Consider the following 21,929-nt stretch of genomic DNA (forward strand, 5'->3'; position numbering starts at 1 on the left):
AATAAATATTATAATTAATTAGAAGATTCCATGAAAAGGTGAAGATTTGCTATTTTCTATTTTCTGAGCAGATTAGATCAGTAGACACTCGATAGCGTCAAAAGTCAGTACACTACTCATGATATATTAAAGTTTAATTGCCTGATAGCTGACGGTATGGTACGTCCAATTTCTTATCATTTTATAAACGTCATCAATGTCACACCTTTTCGCAGAAATTTGTTATTGGCAACTTCCAATCGGGGCGTAATATTTTTCTCCCTCCTTCACGGTTACTTAATCATACAACTAGTATACAGGAGTATCGGCCAGGTTAGCCTCCTCGCAAGACGACGCGTGTTTATCTCACGTTGAATGAAGTCTTTTCGCCTGATTAACAATCCATAGCATCATCCCATTAGAGAAACAATCATCTTCAGTCGCACCATACGATGTTTTAAATGGATCACTGGAGTTTCTGCTTCTTTGTGAGGACATAATGACCAGAAAGAAAGTTTTATATAGACGACAGTCGTCCTCATTATTCTTCATAATCTTACTAATGTCATCAAATTTTAATTATCATCGCAGAAATATTTATATATTTATATACAAAAAGATGAGACGGTCGATTTCAACATTCTGCATGTTTTACAAGATTACAGAATTAAGATAACGAATAAGTAATATGTCAGAAATATCAACCGAATATGAAATAAAGTAAGTATCTCAGGAGGAAGGAAACAGGGTGGAAAAACTCTTAATCGCCAGAGCAGTTATGCGTTTCAATGTATAAAGAACTTGAACTTTGTATATCTCAAGTAAGTAAAAAAACAAGGAACTTTGTAATAAATAGGGGTTCTTTTGTGAATTTGTCATGCTTTTACCGGTAGGTTAAATGAACAACTGAAACTGAGTGAAATTATAAACAGTGGATAAGAGCAAAGAGATTCGATCTAGTGACTTCAGGTTATAAGCCCTGCCGCCGCTCTAGCATGACTGAGCTATCATAGCCGATTATATATATAGCCATGCAGTTCTTAGCTGAGAGGGGGGGGGGGGGGAGCTCATTTGCCACAGTAGGCTACCCTGCTGTGTAAATCGGGTTCTTGGATTGCCATTCTTTGCTTTCTAGATGCTAATGGCGTGCTATATATTGGATATATGTATAGAAATGTCAGCCGACGCGATTTAAATCTTTAGCAACTTATTTGGATCATGCCAACTTTTAATTAACCGATGGGTAATTAGAGAGGGCAAAGTTCAATTTGGGTGAGGGGTGTGCGATCACTAGATAAGGATTCCGCAATAGGATGCGGTATCATACACCTTAAATTACAGTCATTATTGCCATCGTACAAGTTACGCACTGGTCTCAAACACCAATAGGTTTCAAAATCCTCACATTAAAATAAGGACGCTTACTTTTACAGAGTTTGAACTCGTCATTGATGGTTCACTTTCGTCTCGTCGACGTACTTTTTCCACAATGAAAGCAATCAGTTGTGTTTTCGCGTTTATTCTTGGTGTAGCCCTAGGTCAAGACCCAAATTTTATTGTTGGAGTAGGAATTGAAGATGTAACGGGACCAGCTGCCGATGTAAACATGGTAAGCTTATATTGTGAGCTGTGATCATGCGACTCACCGTGAGATTGAGAACGATGATTAATTTCGGCTTGTTGATGTTGTTTTGCAGCTCTTTTACTTACAGACAAGGCATACATGGATTGTGTAATCACATCAAAGCGTAGTAATGTTGAGCATCGACACTCGAGAACTACAATGATTGACTCAGAAACTGATGTGCCTAGGCTATAGGCTAGCGGGATTTAGGCCACGATATTCCCACATTAATGAGTAGCCTAATGATTGAGGCGTAACTACTGTAGGCCTATGCTAGAGCAATGTTAATGTATCAAAGCATATTACTGGCCGAAGCCTTCTTTGGGCACATGTTAAAATAAGAGACTGGAGTTCTCCTGTTTTCGTCTAGTAACTAGTTGTTTAACACAGTACATAGTAATGCTTCACATGTCTTACCAAACTCTAAAGTCATAGCCTCGGTCTTGGTCCAACTAGTAGTAGTACTGTAGTACTAGTAGTACCATATTACTAGTACTTGGAAGTTGGAGCCCAAACCTGTTAGTGTAGTTGTTAAGTCTAAGTGTAGGTGTTAAGTTAATAACTTGTGGTTTGTTAAAAGTATGAATGTACATTATTGTTCGCCCAGCCTTCACTGGGTTCTGTCCTTTCTGTGGAATGTAGATTGATGATTGTTATGCAGTAAGCTATGTTCAGACCTACACCCTATAAATACTGTAGTTATAGGGCATTTCCATGTTCACAGCTGATATTGTAGGCCTAACATTGGACTAACTTGTAACATGTAAGGTACTGGCAGACATTGTTAATGAATATCAAGTTAATAAGACTAACGTAAGTTGTCAGCTATAATTGCATATTAGGCCTACTGTACTTGACAGTAAGAAATGATGCATAGCATTCCGTCCCATTGTAACATGTTTATATGAGTGAGGAATTTATTGGATTGCATTTGAAAGTGGTAAAACCAGGGTTGTATTTTTTTTTTGATACAATGAAACTCTAGGAACTCTGTCACTTCTGTGTAAGTCAGAAGTTACCACAAACACTGGCAGTTAAGTTGTTATAGTGTTATGTTAGCAATCTTCGTTGAGTAGATAAGATGCTTTCAGATCCAGCCACGGTTATGTATTTGTGTTTGTCGATTAATCACAATGCTGATAGTTTGATGGCTAATTTGGTTTCCTTATCAGTCTTAAATTTGCTAAGTTAACTTCAGAAGTACCTATCAATGTAGTTACTTATTTGATCTGTTAAAGCTCAAAGGATAATGAGCTCAAAGGTTCTGTCAAGTACCTCTTTACTTTATTCACTCCTCGGGAGAGGCATTTGCACTTTTACAGACATGCACAATATGTCCCAATTCTTACATCTAGTAGATTATATAGCTATTTCTTTCATACATACATTTAAAGAAATTGAAACGATGTGAAGTTGTCCGAATGTTATCTGTAAACTTGTATAGTGATGTAAGGTAGTTGCTTTTCTTTAAAGGAGAAAAAACCCTAAAAATCATCATTAAAATGTGATAGAAAATGCTAAAAAATAAAATGCAAATCCCCTCAAAACTTTATAAAAAAATAATTATGTATTAGAGATATCATGTTTCCAACCTTCATGTACTGCATGAAAGACTTGAGTAAAGTTTAAAGGAGGTGGGGAGGAGTATGTGGGAATGGGGAGGTGGTATGGAGTAGGTGGGAAGGGGAGGTGGGAAGGGGGAGGTGGGAGGGAGGAGGTTGGAAGGAGTAGGTGGGAAGGGGGAGGTGGGAGGGAGGAGGTGGGAAGGAGTAGTTGGGAAGGGGAGGTGGTAAGGGGAGGTGGGAGGAGGTGGGAAGGAGTAGGTGGGAAGGGGATGTGGGAAGGGGGATGTGGGGAGGGTGGAGGTTGGTTATTCATCACATTTTTAATTTTACGGGCAATAGATTGCAACAAGTGAGTGGATTTCTGAACATATTGCCTCAACAGTGAAAAAGTTATTGTTTGCATTAGTGTGTAGCAGCACTGATGAAATTTATAAACTTTCTTTTATTGAAATTCAGAAAATAATGTGGTTCTGTGTTGTATTGAATTCTCTTTAAAGGGGACTTGCGATACTTTATTTGATGTAACACCATTATGATTACACGGTTACATCCTCAACATAAGGGGACTGGGGTTGGAAGTGGATCAAGTTGTTTGGTGTTTCATGCCCAGGCTCTAGTTTAGGATTACATTTCTAAAAATTTGGTTTCTAAAGTTCACAATGGTTCTGTGTATCAAAACTATGATAAATCATGTTATTTGTAATCTCAACAAATTTTAAATAGCATTTTAGTGATCTGAGACACTGTGAATGTGTCTAAAAGTGGCCAATTTGTACATTAAAAAGTACAAACTTAGATGACAAACAGAGACTGTCTTATTTATTTTTTTAATTTTCCTTCTATTACTTTTCAGAATAAATATAAACTGTTTTTACGCCATCTTGTTTTCGTCTTTTTAAACAGATGGGCTACGCCCACCCTGGACAGACCAGTAGAGGAATACATACCAGACTGTACAGCAGAGCTTTTATCTTTTGTGAAGTAGGCAACAGTGACAAATGTGAGGTCTTTGTTGTGGTAGATTTTGCAATGGGTGCTACAGCTATCAATATTGGGGTAAGTTTAGGCCCCAAAGAGAGAAAGTTCCATTTTGAAAGTGCCATAGATAAAGTTGTAATTTAATTTGTAAGGTAAAACTGATTGTCATTGACAAAAGTAAGATTAATTGATGCTACAGGTCGGAGGTAAGGTAGGACCCAAAGACTGACGATTGGAAATTCCTTGCAAATGTTACAAACATGAAATATGTACTTATCTAAGTCAAAACCGAGTGTCTTTATAAATTTAAGCACAACCTAGATTCTAAATCATCAAAATTGTTTCAACTTTAATAAATCAAATTGGAAAAACTCTGAACAAATTTATAAACAGATTTTGAGGTTTATTTGCAAATTCCACCAACTTTATCACGTATTGCTTAATTAATAATGCAATTCATTACTTTATAATTTGTGTACCACATTTGATACAAAACTTGACTTTCAAGCTAATTTGATTTGATTTAATTTGATTTATTCCAGGTATTTGAAAGGTTGAAAACTCTTTATGGAAGTATGTACACAGAGAAGAATGTGGCTATTTGTGGGACGCACACCCATTCAGGACCAGCGGGCTACCTCCAGTACTTTGTCTTTGATGCCACCTCTCAGGGATTTGTCCACGATGCCTATGACAATCTCGTTGAGGGTATATTCCAGGTATAACTCTGCTTTCTTTTTCTGTGTATGTTTTTACATTTTTGGTACATTTATATCAATTATTATGTAACAGATATTGGATATGGACAGTTGTTGGGATGTATTGAGACTATTGTTCAAAATTTCATTTAAAATACCTTCAGCATCTAGCCGATAGAGTAGCACTCATGATCCTGGGCATTCAAGACACAGGGTGAATGTTCACTTTGCCTTAAGTATACAATAACATTGAGAATAAATCAACTCTTTTCCCCATATTTTCCACTAATTGATCCTGGCCACAGGGCTGTAGCCCCCTCACCCCTCCCCCACCCTCTCTTATCAGGTCGGACTTTGATTTGGCCGTTTAAATATCTTGGTTGATATTTTCAAAGTGGATATTCCCGAGAAGCAATTTTTCCAAGTCTGCTCGTACTACCCTTGCTAAATCTCAGATCTCCAACTGTCCGAGAAAATGTTTAAATTTAGCTCTTGCTTTTATCTTAACTCTGCTAAAATGGTTTGAATATCTAGAGAACTTACAAACACTCTTTAAGAACTTCTTTATCAATCTTAGAACATATAAGTTATGTCTTCATACTATTTTGTTCCATAGGCTTACCAACATTACCACCCCCCTCCCTCATCTTTGATAACATCAAGAGATGCTTTAATCCTTGCATCAATCCTTGCATTAATCCTTGCATCAATCCTACTGTACAATTTTGTTTGGCTGAATTGTTTTGGTGAATTTTGGTGTCATTTAACAAGCTGAAGCCAGTATTAGTTTATATTTATTGTGGTGATGTAAGGTTACCAGCTGAAGCTAGTGTTAGTTTATACTATATATCCTTTCCTTTAAATAGAGTATCCGCATTGCCCATGAAAACCGGGCACCTAGCTTTGTGTATCACAGTACAGGGGAGCTGTTGGACGCTAACATCAATAGGAGTCCGTATGCTTATGAAGCTAATCCGGCCAATGAGAGAGCCAGGTGAGGAAGACTTGATTTATAAATTAACAGAGTTAAACTGTAAAAAGAATCGGCAAAGGATTTCAACACTAGTGACCTCAAAAATAAAGTCATGTTTCTAATTTACAGAGCTATCCAACCCTCAGTTTGTTTCTGGGGTGGGGTGCTCGTAAGAGAGAAATATGAATATGATAAGTCGCAGACTAACTTTTATGAAGGGTATTCTTGCGTTTATTTTAAGATGTTAATATTTATAGAGTACAGATAAATGTTTTGATGTGTTTATTGAATGATTTGTCTGATAGACTTGATATGATGATGTATGAAATTACATAAAATGTAGGACTATAGTGTTGTACTTCCCCCAAGTGACTATACTATCTCACATAGTACCATGTTGACAGTTAACTTTAATGTACAACTGAGTACATACATCTCTGTGAAATCCTTATCCCAGGGACAAAATGTATTTAACTTGTGAGGACATACATCTCCTTCAAGTCCTAATACCAGGGACAAAATGTAATTAACTCGTGAGTAGAAATGGACAGAAAATAACAACTGTTTTATCACATGTTACAATATCTCCTGTTGATGAGTTGTAATAGTTAGTTAACATTGATTCAAGCCATGTTTAAGTAGCAAGTTGGTCACTGGATTTATTTGGAGTTGTAAAATTGCATGAAATATGAAATATTCAACTACTTATGCATCTCTTATAAGTACCACAACAGATTTTTCATGAACTTCTGTTACAAATCATTCATAGTACTATATATATGTGTAATACTGTCACGTAACATACAGTACCATTTTTATCATCAAAGTCTCCATTAACCACATTAGGTTTTGAAGTTAATAACACAGTTCAGTTTACAGGATAAATCTTACTGCATTACAGGTACACTCATGACGTTGACAAGGTTATGACTGTATTGAAGATTCTTGGAGAAGACATGAGTGACCGTGGCCTGATCAGGTTGGTCAATTTTATTATTTTCCTATTTCTAATGAATATTCATAAATCTCAACTCATATAAATTTAATTAATTCTTTTCCTATTGTTACTGAATATTTTTGAATATCTCTGGTTTATCATGACTCATAGAAATTTAACTACTTATTGCTGAATGATATTATCTGAGAAAGAGTTCAGAGGTCATCAGTTAGATACTCAGTTTCTGAAATAGAAATATGCTTGCTACAGGAGTATATTGTGAGTGTACAAAGTTCATATGAGGCTTGACACACAGCGCTGGTATATCTGAACTTTATGCATGCATATACTGTATAAGTATATGCTCGTTGTTGGTTTGTTAGAAAATAGCCTAAGTTCATTTTATCAGGGTGAGAGATGGTGTTGCTTTAACTTCAGAGAATCATAATGTCAACATTCTGTCATTAGAATGACCCTTGGCTATGTAGAATAGCTGTCAATGGTGGTGTAATAAGGACATCGTATGGTTGATTTAAGATGTAATTGTAAGTGTTTTACATGCCCTTTTCTGACATAGTAAAGAAACTTACAGATTCTTTCCAAAGTGCTTGAGATTATTGAAATGGGAAGCATACTTTGACCATTGGTATGAACACAGCAAACTATGAACATATACACAACCTAGTAAAACTTTCAGGAAGTGACTCCAATGACCACTTTTTATTCTAAAAATTGTGAACAGTTTCTTCCCGGTACATCCCGTCTCAATGAACAATACTAATCGTTTGCTGAGCAGTGACAACAAGGGATATGCCTCATACATTATTGAAATGGAAAAGAACCCAGGAACCTTCCATGGCCAGGTAAGAAATGATTTACCCCAGCCTCCCCCCTCCCCTCCCCCTCCCCTCCCCTCCCTCCCAATATGCTAGAAAGTAAACAAATATGGTCAGGCATGCAGAAACTTCAACCACTATCAATACTGTCACCATTTAGATAATGTCAGGCCTAAATAGTTAATGCTATGCCAGTCTAATATAAACTCAATGATAATGTTATAAATTACATATAAACTTTAGAGCACACTTGGATGGCCATTGAATATTGTTTGTTTTTGAAAATGCATAAATGCAAACATGACATTTGAGGCCTTTAAAGTCCTATATTTTGTGTTACATAACAGGAAATGACCTTATGGTTTGTGTGTTAGACTAAGTACCAAAGCCACTTTAATTAATGAGCCTGAGATGATTAAAAGGTCATTTCTAAAAAATAATCAAAAGTGTTATAGAAACAGAGCTTGGATTGATAGCAGTGGTTTTGTGCAGTTTACAACATCTCAAAATTAATTTGTGCGTAAAGTCATCTTTTGAGCAGTCATTTATTTGTTAAATTTAAGATTCCTCAATTTCAATAGTTCAATAGTTAAGAGATCCAGAATAATGCAAGAAATTTTTTAGCAATTTTTAGCATGCTACATTTTGGGGTAATAGTAATGACCTTTGAGGAAGCTTAAATTTTTGAACCAATTTATTAATTAAAATTAGTCAGTGTTTGTGGAAGACTGTGGTTTGTTTATAGAGCAATGTTGTGCAGACACTCTACACTGAGTTTTCTACAAGCCTGAAACTAGACTAGATCTCTCTCATTTCAGTCCTATTGTTGATCTCTTTCAATTTGAAAAATGCAGAGGGAAAAACTTTCTACAACTTGTTTCATAAAAAGGGAATGATATGACTTGGCTTATATATTTAGTAGCTATTTGTTGATTGTATTTGAAGGAATAGTTCAGGTGTCACAAATGTTTATCTTATATGAAAGAGGACAATAAAAGAAACCCAATAGTGAAGAAATTATTCAAATATCTTTTTCCGTTTAGGAGATATTCAAGTTTAAAGTTTTATCTGATTGTGTAGAAACTGCTGAAATCAGACTAGCTGTGACGTCATATCCTCACATTCCTGAAAAGTCTTTGTTATTTTATTAAAATATTTTGTAAGATTTTATGACTTACAACCAAAATATACGTCAGGAGATCTCTTATGTGTCAAGGGAAGTATTTGAGATTTAATATCTGAAGAATGTTTGATTATATTCTTTTAGATTTGTGAAAAAAAAATGTGATTATTTTTTAATGAAATATATTGACACATGTTAAGGAAGTGAGGATGTGACATCACACCCTCACAGTTAGTCTTTCTACACCAGTCATTTGCAAAGAAATTTTGGAATCTTCAAAGTGTGATATCTCCTTAACAGAGAATGCTATCATGGTAGTTTCTTCACTATTCTGTTTGTCTTTTCAAGCTCTTTCATACAAGATAGACATGTCAGACACCTGAACCAATCCTGTAAGTGCAGTGTTTCGGTGGTGTGAATTACCTAACACAAGTCATTGTTGCTATGGTAACGGACAGGTATAAGGTCAGGTATTTTTATCCAGCAGATTGCTTAAAGTGAGATATTTACATAACTGCTTGTGATCCTTAATTTCTTTAGGGTGATTTTGTGGCTGCTTTTGCTAATACCAACCAAGGTGATGTCTCCCCTAACCTGGAAGGAGCCAAGTGTCTTGACACGGGCGAGGACTGTGACAGAATCACTAGCACCTGTAATGGCAGAGTAAGTCTATGCAACTTTTAGTTGTTGTTGAGTGGAACATTTTAGCAGAATCTAACAGCCGTTTCCAAGCACAGGAAGCAGAAGGTTGCTATCTATTATTAAGTTAACAGAGCTATTCAGGCCTTGTTCCTATACTGAAAACATTGACAAGAAATAAATTTATACCGATGTAAGAAATATCATAGAATGTTGAGGAACAGTGAAAGCAATATGCCAACTTTCTGGCCATTTCAGTGGCTAGATCTTTGTATAGTCTACACCAATTGATAACCTTTGTTTATTTAGTAAAGAAGAGAATTTCTTGAGGATGTAAACAAAATAAAGTTACAATAAATGTTAAGCTCAAGTGTTTGAGTGGTTGAAGATATCCCAGTCAGACCCAGTATATCAGTTGGTAGGTTATATATACATGGCTCACACTGGCATCCTTAGTATCAAATGATGCCCTGTGCTGCCACCATTAATGCTACATGACTCTCAACAGTTAATACTTGGTCATGTGACTTCCTCATGATTAGTTCAGTTTGTGATGTAAATGGTACTTTTCATGTGTCAATGATGTATTCTAAGTTTGTCACATCTCTTGCAGACTGCCCTATGTGTTGGTGTGGGACCGGGCAAGGACATGTTTGAAAGTACTAAGATCATCGGAGAACGCCAAGCTAACAAGGCCATGGTGAGATATTATTTGTACGATCAATTGTTACGACATTTTAGTGAGAAAGAAGATTATGTTGTTTGTAGGTTTCAATTGTTTATATTCTAGTAGGATTCCTTTTAAGTATGCATGGTGCATTCATTCCCAGCAGTAAGTATTTTCAATTGTTTCATTCTATCAAATTCTGTCATTCTTAATGTCTTCATGTTCCTGACTAGCTGGGTACATCAAACTCTTTTCCTTGTAACTCTATATTTTGTTTTTTGAAATACAGGAGTTATACAATAGCGCAGGACACCTTTTGGATGGTACTGTTGGGTTTGTCCATCAACATGTGGATATGACTGATTTTGATGTGGAGTTGGATGGCGGTGGAACGGTCAGTTTAACATATATATATATGTTTATTTTAAGCGCTATTTAAGCGCTACGAGAATGATTTCATAGTTTGTTTGGCGCTCTATAAAAATTATGTATTATTATTATTTATATGAACCCAGAGTAAAATGACCTTATATGCTAATATTTCTCAAAATGTCTGCTAGCTATCACCTTTAAGCAATGTTTCCCTCAACATCATACCAATCATAAAACGTTAAAGTTATGAAAGCAACCAAGCAGAAACTGAGAAAGATGGTTAAATATTTCATCTTGGGTAACCATGAAGTAGCCTACCATTGTAGCTTTCTGCAGGACAATAACATTGTAGCGTACTGCAGTCTGAAAATTGAAGAGGTGTAATGCTTTCAATTCCACGATCATAAACGTGTTGACAAAACATTTTGAAACTTTCTTGTATATTCTGTATGACGATCCTGTGCATATGTGTTATGTTATGTGTGAATACTGTTCTTGTCCATTTCATAATGTCAATGAACCTTTTCAGATTTGCTGCCCGGCCTAGTTTATGACCCTCTCATAGCCCCTCATAATTTTTACGTTGTACTACTTAAGTGATTATTCAAGCCCTGCAGCATCCCTTCTTTAAGTTCCTCTCTCTTCTCTCCGTACTTTAGGTCAAGACATGTAAGGGTGCATTTGGCTACTCTTTTGCAGCAGGTGCTACTGATGGAGCTGGGTTTTTCCCTTTTACACAGAGTAAGAAGTTATTATTAATGTTATGTTCATAAACTGTAAGGGATTGTTGGCAGTGTTGGTAGAAAGATTAACCATGCAATCAGAAGCCATCTACTACTGGTTTTAGAGAAATCCATGCAGATCTTCTCTTAAAGGAAGTCAAATGGAAGACCCCTTGTGTTGTGCTCTCACATGTTTCGCACAAGTGTTGTCTGTTTCCGTCTCAAATTCAGTCTTTTGTTTCATTTCTTCAATTTTCTTTTCATTATTTTCTTTATAGATGATGACATCCTTCTCATTAAACATAAATAATGCAAATTATGACATATAATAGAGCTTACATCCATGCGGGCATCATGGCAATATAATTACCATCTTCCACACACATCATCTCTTAGGTCAACAGAGGTCATCTTCCATGCATATGGTGAGTATGCTTCATCATTTACACCTTATCAAAAATTCATACCTGAGAAAAGAGAAATGAAAGTCAGTTCAAACGAAGAAAAAAGTGAAAGGATTTTCACAGTTGTTGTATGTTTGTGCTAAGAGACAAGAAGCTGAGTCTTTCATGAAGACACAAAATGATATTTGCACTTTCAGTTTTCACTGAGCAATCAGTTTCACTCAGGGTTTACTGTTACTAAGCAATCACTTTCTGAGTATACACTTTCAACAAGCATTCACTTTCACTGAGTGTTCACTCACTGAGCATTCACATTCACTCAGAATCACTTTCACTGTGTGTTCACTCACTGAGCATTCACTTTCACTCAACAATCACTTTAACTGAGTGTTCACTCACTGAGAATTCACTCAGCAATCACTTTAACTGAGTGTTCTCTCACTGAACATGCACATTCACTCAGCAATCACTTTAACTGAGTGTTCACTCACTGAGCATTCACATTCACCCAGCAATTACTTTCATTGAGTGTTCACTCGCTGAACATTCACATTCACTCAGCAATCACTTTAACAGAGTGTTCACTCACTGAGCATTCACATTCACTCAGCAATCACTTTCACTGAGTGTTAACTCACTGAGCATTCATATTTACTCAGCAATCACTTTCAGTGTTAGTACACTTTTACTGAGCATTCACTTCAACAGAGTGTTCACTCACTGAACATGCACATTCACTCAGCAATCACTTTAACTGACTGTTCACTCAATGAGCATTCACATTCACTCAGAAATCACTTTCATTGAGTGTTCACTCACTGAACATTCACATTCACTCAGCAATCACTTTAACAGAGTGTTCACTCACTGAGCATTCACATTCACACAGCAATCACTTTCACTGAGTGTTAACTCAATGAGTATTCACATTTACTCAGCAATCACTTTCAGTGTTAGTACAATTTTACTGAGCATTCACTTCAACAGAGTGTTCACTCACTGAGCATTCACATTCACTCAGCAATCACTTTCAGTGTTAGTACACTTTTACTGAGCATTCACTTTAACTTAGCATTTATTTGAACTGAGTGTTGGCTGTCACTGACTTCTGATATTCCTATGAGGGTCAAAGGTCGTTCATTTTCATTCTCTCTTGACTTGATAAAACTAACCACTTTTAGTTTGACTTTATAATGAAAGATTAAAATATTTGCTGAAAATAAGCAGACTGATCCCTTGTTTTATTCATTTATTTGATTTCTTTACCATTCTCCTGACTGATAGGTGAAACAGAGACCATGCCGTATCTGGAGGTTCTTCGTGATGCATTACTAAAGGAGCCCTCTGCAGAATTGGTTGCCTGCCAGGCTCCAAAGCCAGTGCTATTGCCGATTGGAGAGGTACTATCTACTGCCAAACTTTCTTATTTTCTAACAATGTGCAGGGCAGGAGGCATGTGCCTTGTTGGAACATCAAAGTAGTTTAATAAAGAACCAAAAACTGTTCTCTCTTGTTAAAAATATGCCCAGCTCATCAAATCAGTTCAAATTTTGGACATTTAATCGGCTATCGAAAGTTGGCCTTTGCCCTCCCCCCACCACCTTTGGATATTTTTCTGTGGACCAACTTTTATAAATGTTTAAACACATTTTATGGCACCTATGGGAATACTGTTGACTAATGTTGGTTGACGTTACCATGCAATCGCAGCCCACAACTATCATAACTATTTTTTTTATTTATTTTTATCAGATGCACACCCCGTGGGAATGGGCTCCTTCTATCATCGATACTCAGATGCTCAGACTCGGCGAGTTTGTCATTATTGTAGTACCAGCCGAATTCAGGTGATTTTAATATCTTTTAGCCTTCCCCTCTGACAGAACATAATAAAAGTATCCCATCACCTTAAGTCACTGTTGGCAGGGTGCTAAATACAACTTATTAATGTTACACAGTCTTCCATTGTGGTACAATACATTTTTTTTCTTCTGTAGTTTACAGAAAGGACACATGCATGGTAAAGCATACTCTGTGCTCGTTAAACATGCAAAGAATTTATTAACCCTGGTGTGACTGAAGAAACTGGTTATATTGTCAGGCACTTCATCCTTCTACAGTGAAATTTTCTGTGACCAAAATTTGCCAAATTCATCACATAACACTATCTTTAAGGATTCATTTGTTTTACCTTTCAGCACTATGGCTGGCCGAAGACTCCGTGAAACTATTACCGATGTGAGTTTGAAGTATACCTCTAGTTGATTCAACTTTCTTTTTCAGATTCTGTAATACCCTAGTACTTGGGAGTGATGACATTTTAAACTGTGGAATCCATTCAACATTTGAATTTAATTTCTTCATAATCTATTTTTATTAACAAGGAAACTTCAAAAGCTTGAAATCAGAGTAACTTGATAGAGGTTATGATGTTTTAGTTGATCTTGTTTTCTGCAGTACCTTGAGAACGATGGACTAAGTGGAGCTGCAGCAGAAATAGTTGGCCTTTCTAATACATATTCAGACTATGTAGTCACAGAGGAAGAATACCAGGTAAGTTATCAAGGATGAAGAAGAGGGACCGGTAAGACCATCTGAAGGGGGATGGCACAGGACCTCTGATGACAGGCTGTGGGGAAAAACCTGAGTCAAGGAAGGTGCAGTGTGGTACAGGAAGGGTGGAGGGTTACCCAAAGGATATCAGATGAACTGTTGTTTAAAACAAACAGAAATGAAGGATGTTGTAGCATTTCAAAAGAGAGAGATCTGAAGAAAGGGGGAAAAAGGGAGGAGGGGAGGAAGGAGGATTTACAAAGCCAAACTGAAGCATCAGTTTACCTATTGTTTCCATACATGAGTGAACTCCAATTTGTGAGGGGTAGGGGCAAGATCCCCATCATCGAGAACATTGGGGCAAACGGTTCCCCTCTCCCCTTTCAACCACCTGGTTGCATGCATCTAAATCTACTACGCATTGGTTGCCTCAACGGGAGAAACTGACATGAACTGATACGTTTCAGTCAGACTAATTTGCATACTACTGTGGTGATATGTAAATGTTATCATCAGGGAGTGATATAGTCTAATACATACCAATGTTTAGTATATTCTTTGACTGTCAAATCAATGGATATGTGAAATAGACTGCATGGACACCCACCCATTGGCTGTCTGTTATATTTATACCTACTAGTATGCCCTCACCATCTTGGCCAATAGTAGTTTAAAGTGACACTGCTCAGGTGATAAAACTGTCAAAAAATAGATCAAAGTAACAGCAACAACAACAAGTTTCAAGCTTCTTCTCTTCCATATAACTATAAAGATAAGATAACAACCCTCAGAGCATTTTACTGCTCATTTAGACATGTGAGCTACAAAGATAAGATAACAACCCTCGGAGCATTTTACTGCTCATTGATACATGTGAGCTACAAAGATAAGATAACAACCCTCAGAGCATTTTACTGCTCATTTAGACATGTGAGCTACAAAGATAAGATAACAACCCTCGGAGCATTTTACAGCTCATTGAGACATGTGAGCTACAAAGATAAGATAACAACCCTCAGAGCATTTTACTGCTCATTTAGACATGTCAGCTACAAAGATAAGATAACAACCCTCGGAGCATTTTACAGCTCATTGAGACATGTCAGCTACAAAGATAAGATTACAACCCTCAGAGCATTTTACTGCTCATTTAGACATGTGAATGTCTAACTAGACCCTTCTTCTATAGAAGATCAGATCCCCATGCTAGCAAAATGCTTTTGAAAAACTTCTAGCAATTTCTTGCATGCTAATATTTGGCCTCCATTTCTGATGACGAGCTTTAAGTCTCAATGTTAATTTTTACATCCTAGATAAGAGACTGCATATAGCTCCCTAGCTGTGTTGAAGTTTATTTGGGACTATGGCTAAGCAGTGAAACTGATTGTAAAACATCACATTTTCATGTAAATTTATTTTCACAGACTCAACGTTATGAAGCGGCTTCCACCATTTTTGGTCCTAACACACTACGAGCGTACCAGCAGCAATACACATACCTGTCTGAGAAGCTCATGGAGGTAAGTAGGGAGGTTTGAACAGGTTGGGGAGGTTTTGTCTTTATGTTTGATTTTCGTATGCTACTAATCCGCTGCCGTTCGTTGAGCTAATCTCCATGGTGAATTCTCTACTGATCCCAAGTTTAGCTGTAGTTATGAAATCTTTCATTAACTGTATCCTAGATGTACAACTTAAGTCTTATTTTAAGAAGGTGCTTATTTTAGTCTTGATTATGCCTCATGATATTGATAATGAAGAGATGTTTGGAGAAACTTCTCTAAGTTTTTGAAAAGTGAGGAAAGTGTCAGCATTTGTTACAGAGGAACAGGCTATTTAAATTTTTTATTAATGTCAGTGACATCACAGCCCAAACATGATTTGGTTTTTTTTTAACCTGTGTTACCAGTCCCAACAGTCTATTTAAATACTTTATTAATGTCAGTGACATCACAGTCCAAACATGATTTAATATGCTTTTACCTCTGTTCCATTCCCAACAGTCTTTGTAAATACTTTATTAATGTCACTGACATCACAGCCCTAACTTGATTTGGTTTGCTTTTACCTCTGTTACCAGTCCCAACAATCTATTTAATTACTTTATTAATGTCAGTGACATCACAGTCCAAACATGATTTGGTTCGTGTTTACCTCTGTTACCAGTACCATTCCTGTTTGCTTTCATACCATACATTCAGTACTGTGAGTGATTATTGTTGCATATTCATACAGGATCTTCAATTGTCCTCTCCCATGCATACCAAATTTTGTAGATATTTCAATTTTCACATTTTTTACCATACGTTGTAACATTTATTTTACATTTTAATTGCTTATTTACCTTACCTTATGTAACCGTGATGTTGTTTTTGGTTGTGTACCAATGCAGGGTTCGCAACCAACCCAGGGTCCCCCCATACCAAACCTCTTAGCTGAGATGGGAACCACTCTTGCTGACCCTGAAGGGGATGAAGATGATGTTAATATAGTCACCGGCCTCGGTCCAAAGATCGGAGAGTTGATTATGGACACTGATGCCAAGTATAGACAGGTGAGTAAAGATCAATAGAAATAATATCATTTTGGTGGAGCTAAGTGATTTACCAGAGTTACCACAGTGACCAGAGATACCATAGCAACCAGAGCTACCAAAGCTCTCATAGCAACCAGAGCTGCCATAGCAACCGGAGCTACCATAACAACCAGAGGTGCAACAGCAACCAGAGTTACCATATGTGCCATAGCAACCAGAGCTACCAAAGCTTTCATAGCAACCAGAGCTGCCATAGCAACCGGAGCTACCATAACAACCAGAGGTGCAACAGCAACCAGAGTTACCATATGTGCCATAGCAACCAGAGCTGCCATAGCAACTGGAGCTACCATAACAACCAGAGGTGAAATAGCAGCCAGAGCTGTCTAAGCAACCAGAGTTGCCACAGCAACCAGAGCTATCATAATCATCAGATACCACAGGGCTACTAAAGCAACCATAGATAGACACTGGTTCTGCCAAAGATATCAGAGGTGTATTGAGTTGGGGTCAGTAGAAGGGTGGGAATTTCCACATGCTTGCTGCATTAGTTTAATAATTTTACAGGTTGATGTTACATTGAGTGGTCAGTTGTGTTCCCTTTCTGTCAGTAATTCTATTTTACATTTATCAGACACTAAGTTTCCAATGTTTATTTCTCAGGGAGGTGTTGCTATGGCAACTTTCATAGCAGGCAACCCAAGAAACGATGTCTTTAGAATGGTAAGTTTGTTGTTTACCCTTTAAAATGGTACCCTGGGATGTTTTCTAACAATCCTTGACAAATTGTCTGAACTTTAAGGCATATTTTAGGTTCGCTTTGAATCGTCCCTTCTCTTAGTATTGAGTTATATGAGAACAAGTAATCAGGTACAAGCCAATACATAGAAGAAGCTATAGCCAATGTATACTTAGGTCTAGTGCAGCAGTTACCTCACAAGTGTAGCAAGATTGGAGGTTCATCGTTATCTTTGTCTTAACTCTAAACTTCATCCTAACTCTAACCTTCCCATTCTGAGGACTAACTCTAACCTCCATCCTAACTCTAACCTTCCCCCATTCTGAGGTCAATTCTCACCCTTCACTATCAGTATATATTTCAAGACTGACTACATTGTGTGAAGTACTGTATTTGTTTTGATGTTTCAGTTTGTATTATGTATAATATGCAAAGGATTTTATTACTTAATACTCCATTTTATTCTGTTATATGTCCCAATGGATGATTTCTGTTGTGATTTTGTCATAAAGGTAATTGCCAACTTTCCTAGTGAAGAATTGTTCATTATATTATTACTAAGAAACTATATGAGAAGAATATTTAACTGTTAAAATAAAACGCACTCCTACAAAAAAGAAAATAGTGCTATTTGTCGAAATCAAGCTTAAAACCAGAGAATTATTTAACTGAATATGATCCTTGTTTCTGTGTGCTTTTAACTTATAGCGAGATGATACGTTTTTGAAAGTTCAGAGAAGAGTTGGTCTTGGCAACAATTGGAATGATGTGTACACCGATGCAGACTTTTGCACAAGGTAACGACAGAGTCATTAATTAGTTAACGATGGTTTCATTAAGAGAATCTTTGAGGGTTGAAATTGGTATTTTTAATCCTTTTCTATACGGGTAACCTTTGAGAGCTTATAATGTGACATTTTCTATTTTATTAATGATTGGAAGCAATTAAACTGACATTCTGCTTTGTATTCTAGTTTTGGTGAAAATTTTTGTTCGAAGAGGTGAACAATTTTAGCACAAATTTACGACAAGTGAAATGTGTCTTATTGATGACCATTTGATGGAAGAGTCTAGAGGTTGCCGAATTCTGAACCACAACAACACATGCTTGAAGCAAACATGGCATGGTCCAAAAAACTATATAGATGGAATTACAAAATTGTAACATGTCAGTTGGTTGTTTGTCATAGACATTGCACTAATTCCTTATGCATACCACTAAATATGCATCTTGCTATAGCAAAGCTGTGAAAATAGTCAATCCTGTAAATTGCTGGTAGTTAACAATATATTAACAAGAAGTGACAACCCATTTCCTATATACATCTAGATCTATAGGGTGTTCTGAAAGTTTGTTCCGCCCTAGCGCCCATCTTCCCTTCAGCATCTCAGCCATACTACAATAGCCCCCTCAATTTCAAACCATCTGTGATACTCGGTACGAATAGCCTACGGAACACACACTGTAATGAACTCAGTGAATAATTAACTTTTTTTGTACGGACACACAACGCACACGTGGTGAATTGAATAGGTACACGAACCTCAACGCATAACAATATGGCGCCTAAGGGAAACAACAGTGGCTTAGAAAAGGAGAGGGGACTTGCTAGGGAATAGCGGAAGAAAGGGAAATCAAATAAAGAAACTGACTCTCCTACATCTATACATATATATGTAGCCTATATAAAACAATAACAATTACCGTATGCATGGTGTTAGTGTAGCTTTAAACATCTTTAAAAAAAAAAAAAAAAATCTTTCATACTGAATGGAAGATGGTATTATTTCCGGTTGAGGTGAAAGGTCATTTAAAATCTTCACAGGTCAAAATGTGAAAGCTTTGTAAACATGTGTGACATCTCGAGCTGGACATTGGGGAAATATCGATGGAATATCCATGATTGAGGCGATTGGAGCTTTCTGTGTTTAGTTCATGTCAAAGGTTGTTAATGCTTATCTTCCATAGTAACAGCTGCTTCTTTTGTGAAATTGCTATGCTTCAGTATAGTAGCTACTTTCCACCAAGGAAATATCAAAATTCTTTCAGTATTCACTTTCTTTCATTGTCCAAACCTCGATAATTTTTGGCTCTCTGGATGTCTTCTTTACCAGTGAAAAATTGAGAGGCCTAAGTTGCCTAACCTACCTTTTTGATTCCTTGCAGAAGGCAAAAGGAATCTATGTGATGGTGATGGCCTGTGTGTGTGTGTGTGTGTGTATGCGTGTATGTATGTATGTGATACCAAAGCTTGTTAACAGGATAATTCCAAACGTACATCTTCGTTGAAGTTAATGCTTGGTATGTAGACACCCCTAGGAGAGTAAAAGAATCTTATTGAACGTGGTGGAGGAGGAAGTTATTTGAGGTCAACAGAATACAAAGCCAGAAAACCTTGTAAACACAATATCTTTAGAAGTGCATCTTGCACTTTTTGTATATATCTTCTTTAATGAGAACAAGATCCCTATTGAGATTGGTAGAGGTCAAAGGTCATTTGAGGTCAACAGAGATCAGAGTCTGAAACCTTGGGAACCGCAGACTTGCCAGTAAAACATGAATTTACTTGATATCTGATATGCAGGTATACATTATTGCAACTATCTTGCTGATCACTTGAAGCCAGTGATGGTCAGCAATTAAAAATCTTGCGGCCTTACTGATGAATGTTCTCTTATGAAGTACGGCAAAGAACCACTATCTAAAGTCAGTTAGGCTTCCTGGTTGATTTGATGTGGTATATTGTCTTAATACACTTTGTCTGTTGTTGTTGTTGCTATAGTGATTCATTGTTTACTCAGGTTCCTTTGGGATCGTGCTTCTACATCCAGAAGAGGAGGGTCGGTCAGCCATGCTACTGTAGTCTGGGATATCCCATTGGATCAAACTCTAGGCGATTATCGACTCGCTCACAAAGGCTACAGGAAGGATTCTGTCAAAGGGGATATATTCTGTTACGAAGAAAGCTATTCCTCTGCCTTTGAAGTGGTGTCGGCTAGCTACACAGAGGATCGTACCTCAAGTAGTTCTTGAATATAACAATTTCTCTCGATAAAATTTGTATCTGTTTTTAAATTGTTAGTCATAATAACCCCTTATGTATACTCCAATATATTAAGTCTGGGTAAATTGTCTTTGTTCTTTTACACAGTTACAAGTGTATTGCTTTTGCCAAACAAAGTGTTATAATAAAGTATTTCACAATGTGTGTTCTTAGCTTAGAGATGACCATGTATGATTAAAATAAAACCAAACTTTTGAAAAGTTGGGTCAGCAAATGGGAAAGGGGAGGACAGGAGGTGGTGGAAGGAGGATCAGAGGGGGATCAGAAGGGGCCAGGTACAGAGGAACAACCTTGCACCAGAAAATAATTGATTTCACGATGTTGTGTAAATATGTGTTTATCATGATAACAGCTTCGTTGTTGTTATTTCATTTTTTTTTCATGAATTACTGGTGTCAGTGCCTAAATAGAATTGCTATTAGTTTGCTTTTGAATAATTTCAAGAACAATTTTGATTACTGTTGCTGTTAGCCATGACATATTAGGTCATTATGATGACAAGGATAAGAAAGTATTTCTTCAAAGAAGTAGTTTTGACCTTTGGAAATATCATGTTTGATCTATAATAATTTATAAATAAATACAAATGATGAGCAACAAATTTGAGAATTTTTCTATGCTTTACCTTTCTTTCTTGTTTTTTTGTGTGCTATATCTTTCCTTCAAGGAGAAAAAACAATTGAAGTTAAAACATGTTATGGTAGTATAAGAAAGGGATCCATTGCTTCATGGCTTGCTCCGTTAATTAGATATGAAATAATTACACTTTTTAAGTCCTTTTGTTTTTAAACAGCCCATTGTACAATTATCTCTCATAACACATAGGACCAACACAACAAGTTGCTTTGTTGTTCTTCATTTTATGAAATTGCCTTTGTTATCCTTCATTATTATTATTTTTTTAATGCAATCAGGATTTGATGACAAATTTAAACCACCAGTTAATTCTCTCAAAGTTGATTATTTTACCTAACTTCAATTCAACAAAATGTTTTCCCATATAGAATTCCACTAATATACAATTTTTTTTATTATCACTTCAATATTGAAAGAAACTACCTTCCCTAGGGGATTATGTACAAAGACCACACATACAAATACAATTCTCAAATTCATGAATTAATCCATAATTTGTATTTTGAGGTGCATTCTTCATATGATTTGAACATAAGAAACCCCTCTCCCTATGTCCCCATTCTATCTTCTTACACAAGCTATTATATAAGATAGCTCTTGTACAAAAGATTCACATCTTTCATAAAATGCTGATGTACCACAAGCATGCAAAATTAATTGCCTCCACCACAAAAAAAAAACATTGCTTGCTGAGTGGGTGGGGTGGTGAGATTGTTTAAGTATCAAGTTAGTTGCCCAGGCTCCTGTACTGAACCCTTCACAAATTTCGTAACCATTCTTGATCATTAACGCCAAATTCAAAGATCTGCCGTAGTGAACGCGCTAGCTACATATCGTGTCTAACAATGGTCAAACTATATGGCGATTCGAAACCTCCGTACATTAT

At 36.6% G+C, this 21,929-nt stretch overlaps 1 protein-coding gene across 1 annotated transcript; it reads left to right on the top strand.

The window, feature by feature from the left end:
• Window positions 1-1,302: 1,302 nt before the first annotated feature.
• LOC139968587 (putative neutral ceramidase C) lies at window positions 1,303-21,016 on the top strand. Its single transcript, XM_071972726.1, has 19 exons — window positions 1,303-1,588; window positions 4,072-4,224; window positions 4,689-4,865; window positions 5,711-5,838; window positions 6,719-6,796; window positions 7,497-7,617; window positions 9,254-9,376; window positions 9,966-10,052; window positions 10,309-10,413; window positions 11,051-11,132; window positions 12,802-12,917; window positions 13,270-13,364; window positions 13,716-13,755; window positions 13,975-14,070; window positions 15,495-15,590; window positions 16,460-16,621; window positions 17,267-17,326; window positions 18,051-18,139; window positions 20,145-21,016. The coding sequence occupies exons 1-19, from the start codon at window positions 1,469-1,471 to the stop codon at window positions 20,374-20,376; spliced, it is 2,160 nt and encodes a 719-aa protein (XP_071828827.1). The 5' UTR covers window positions 1,303-1,468; the 3' UTR covers window positions 20,377-21,016.
• The last annotated feature ends 913 nt before the right edge of the window (window positions 21,017-21,929 follow it).

The sequence above is a fragment of the Apostichopus japonicus genome, chromosome 6 (genome assembly GCF_037975245.1).
Source record: "Apostichopus japonicus isolate 1M-3 chromosome 6, ASM3797524v1, whole genome shotgun sequence".
NCBI classification, from domain to species: domain Eukaryota; kingdom Metazoa; phylum Echinodermata; class Holothuroidea; order Aspidochirotida; family Stichopodidae; genus Apostichopus; species Apostichopus japonicus.

Bases quoted from the DNA above. Each gene is read 5' to 3' on its own strand.
- LOC139968587 (XM_071972726.1), top strand. From the start codon at position 1,469: ATGAAAGCAATCAGTTGTGTTTTCGCGTTTATTCTTGGTGTAGCCCTA. The intron at 11,133-12,801 runs GTAAGAAGTTAT...CCTGACTGATAG, and splicing joins GTTTTTCCCTTTTACACAGA to GTGAAACAGAGACCATGCCG. The intron at 14,071-15,494 runs GTAAGTTATCAA...TTATTTTCACAG, and splicing joins TCACAGAGGAAGAATACCAG to ACTCAACGTTATGAAGCGGC.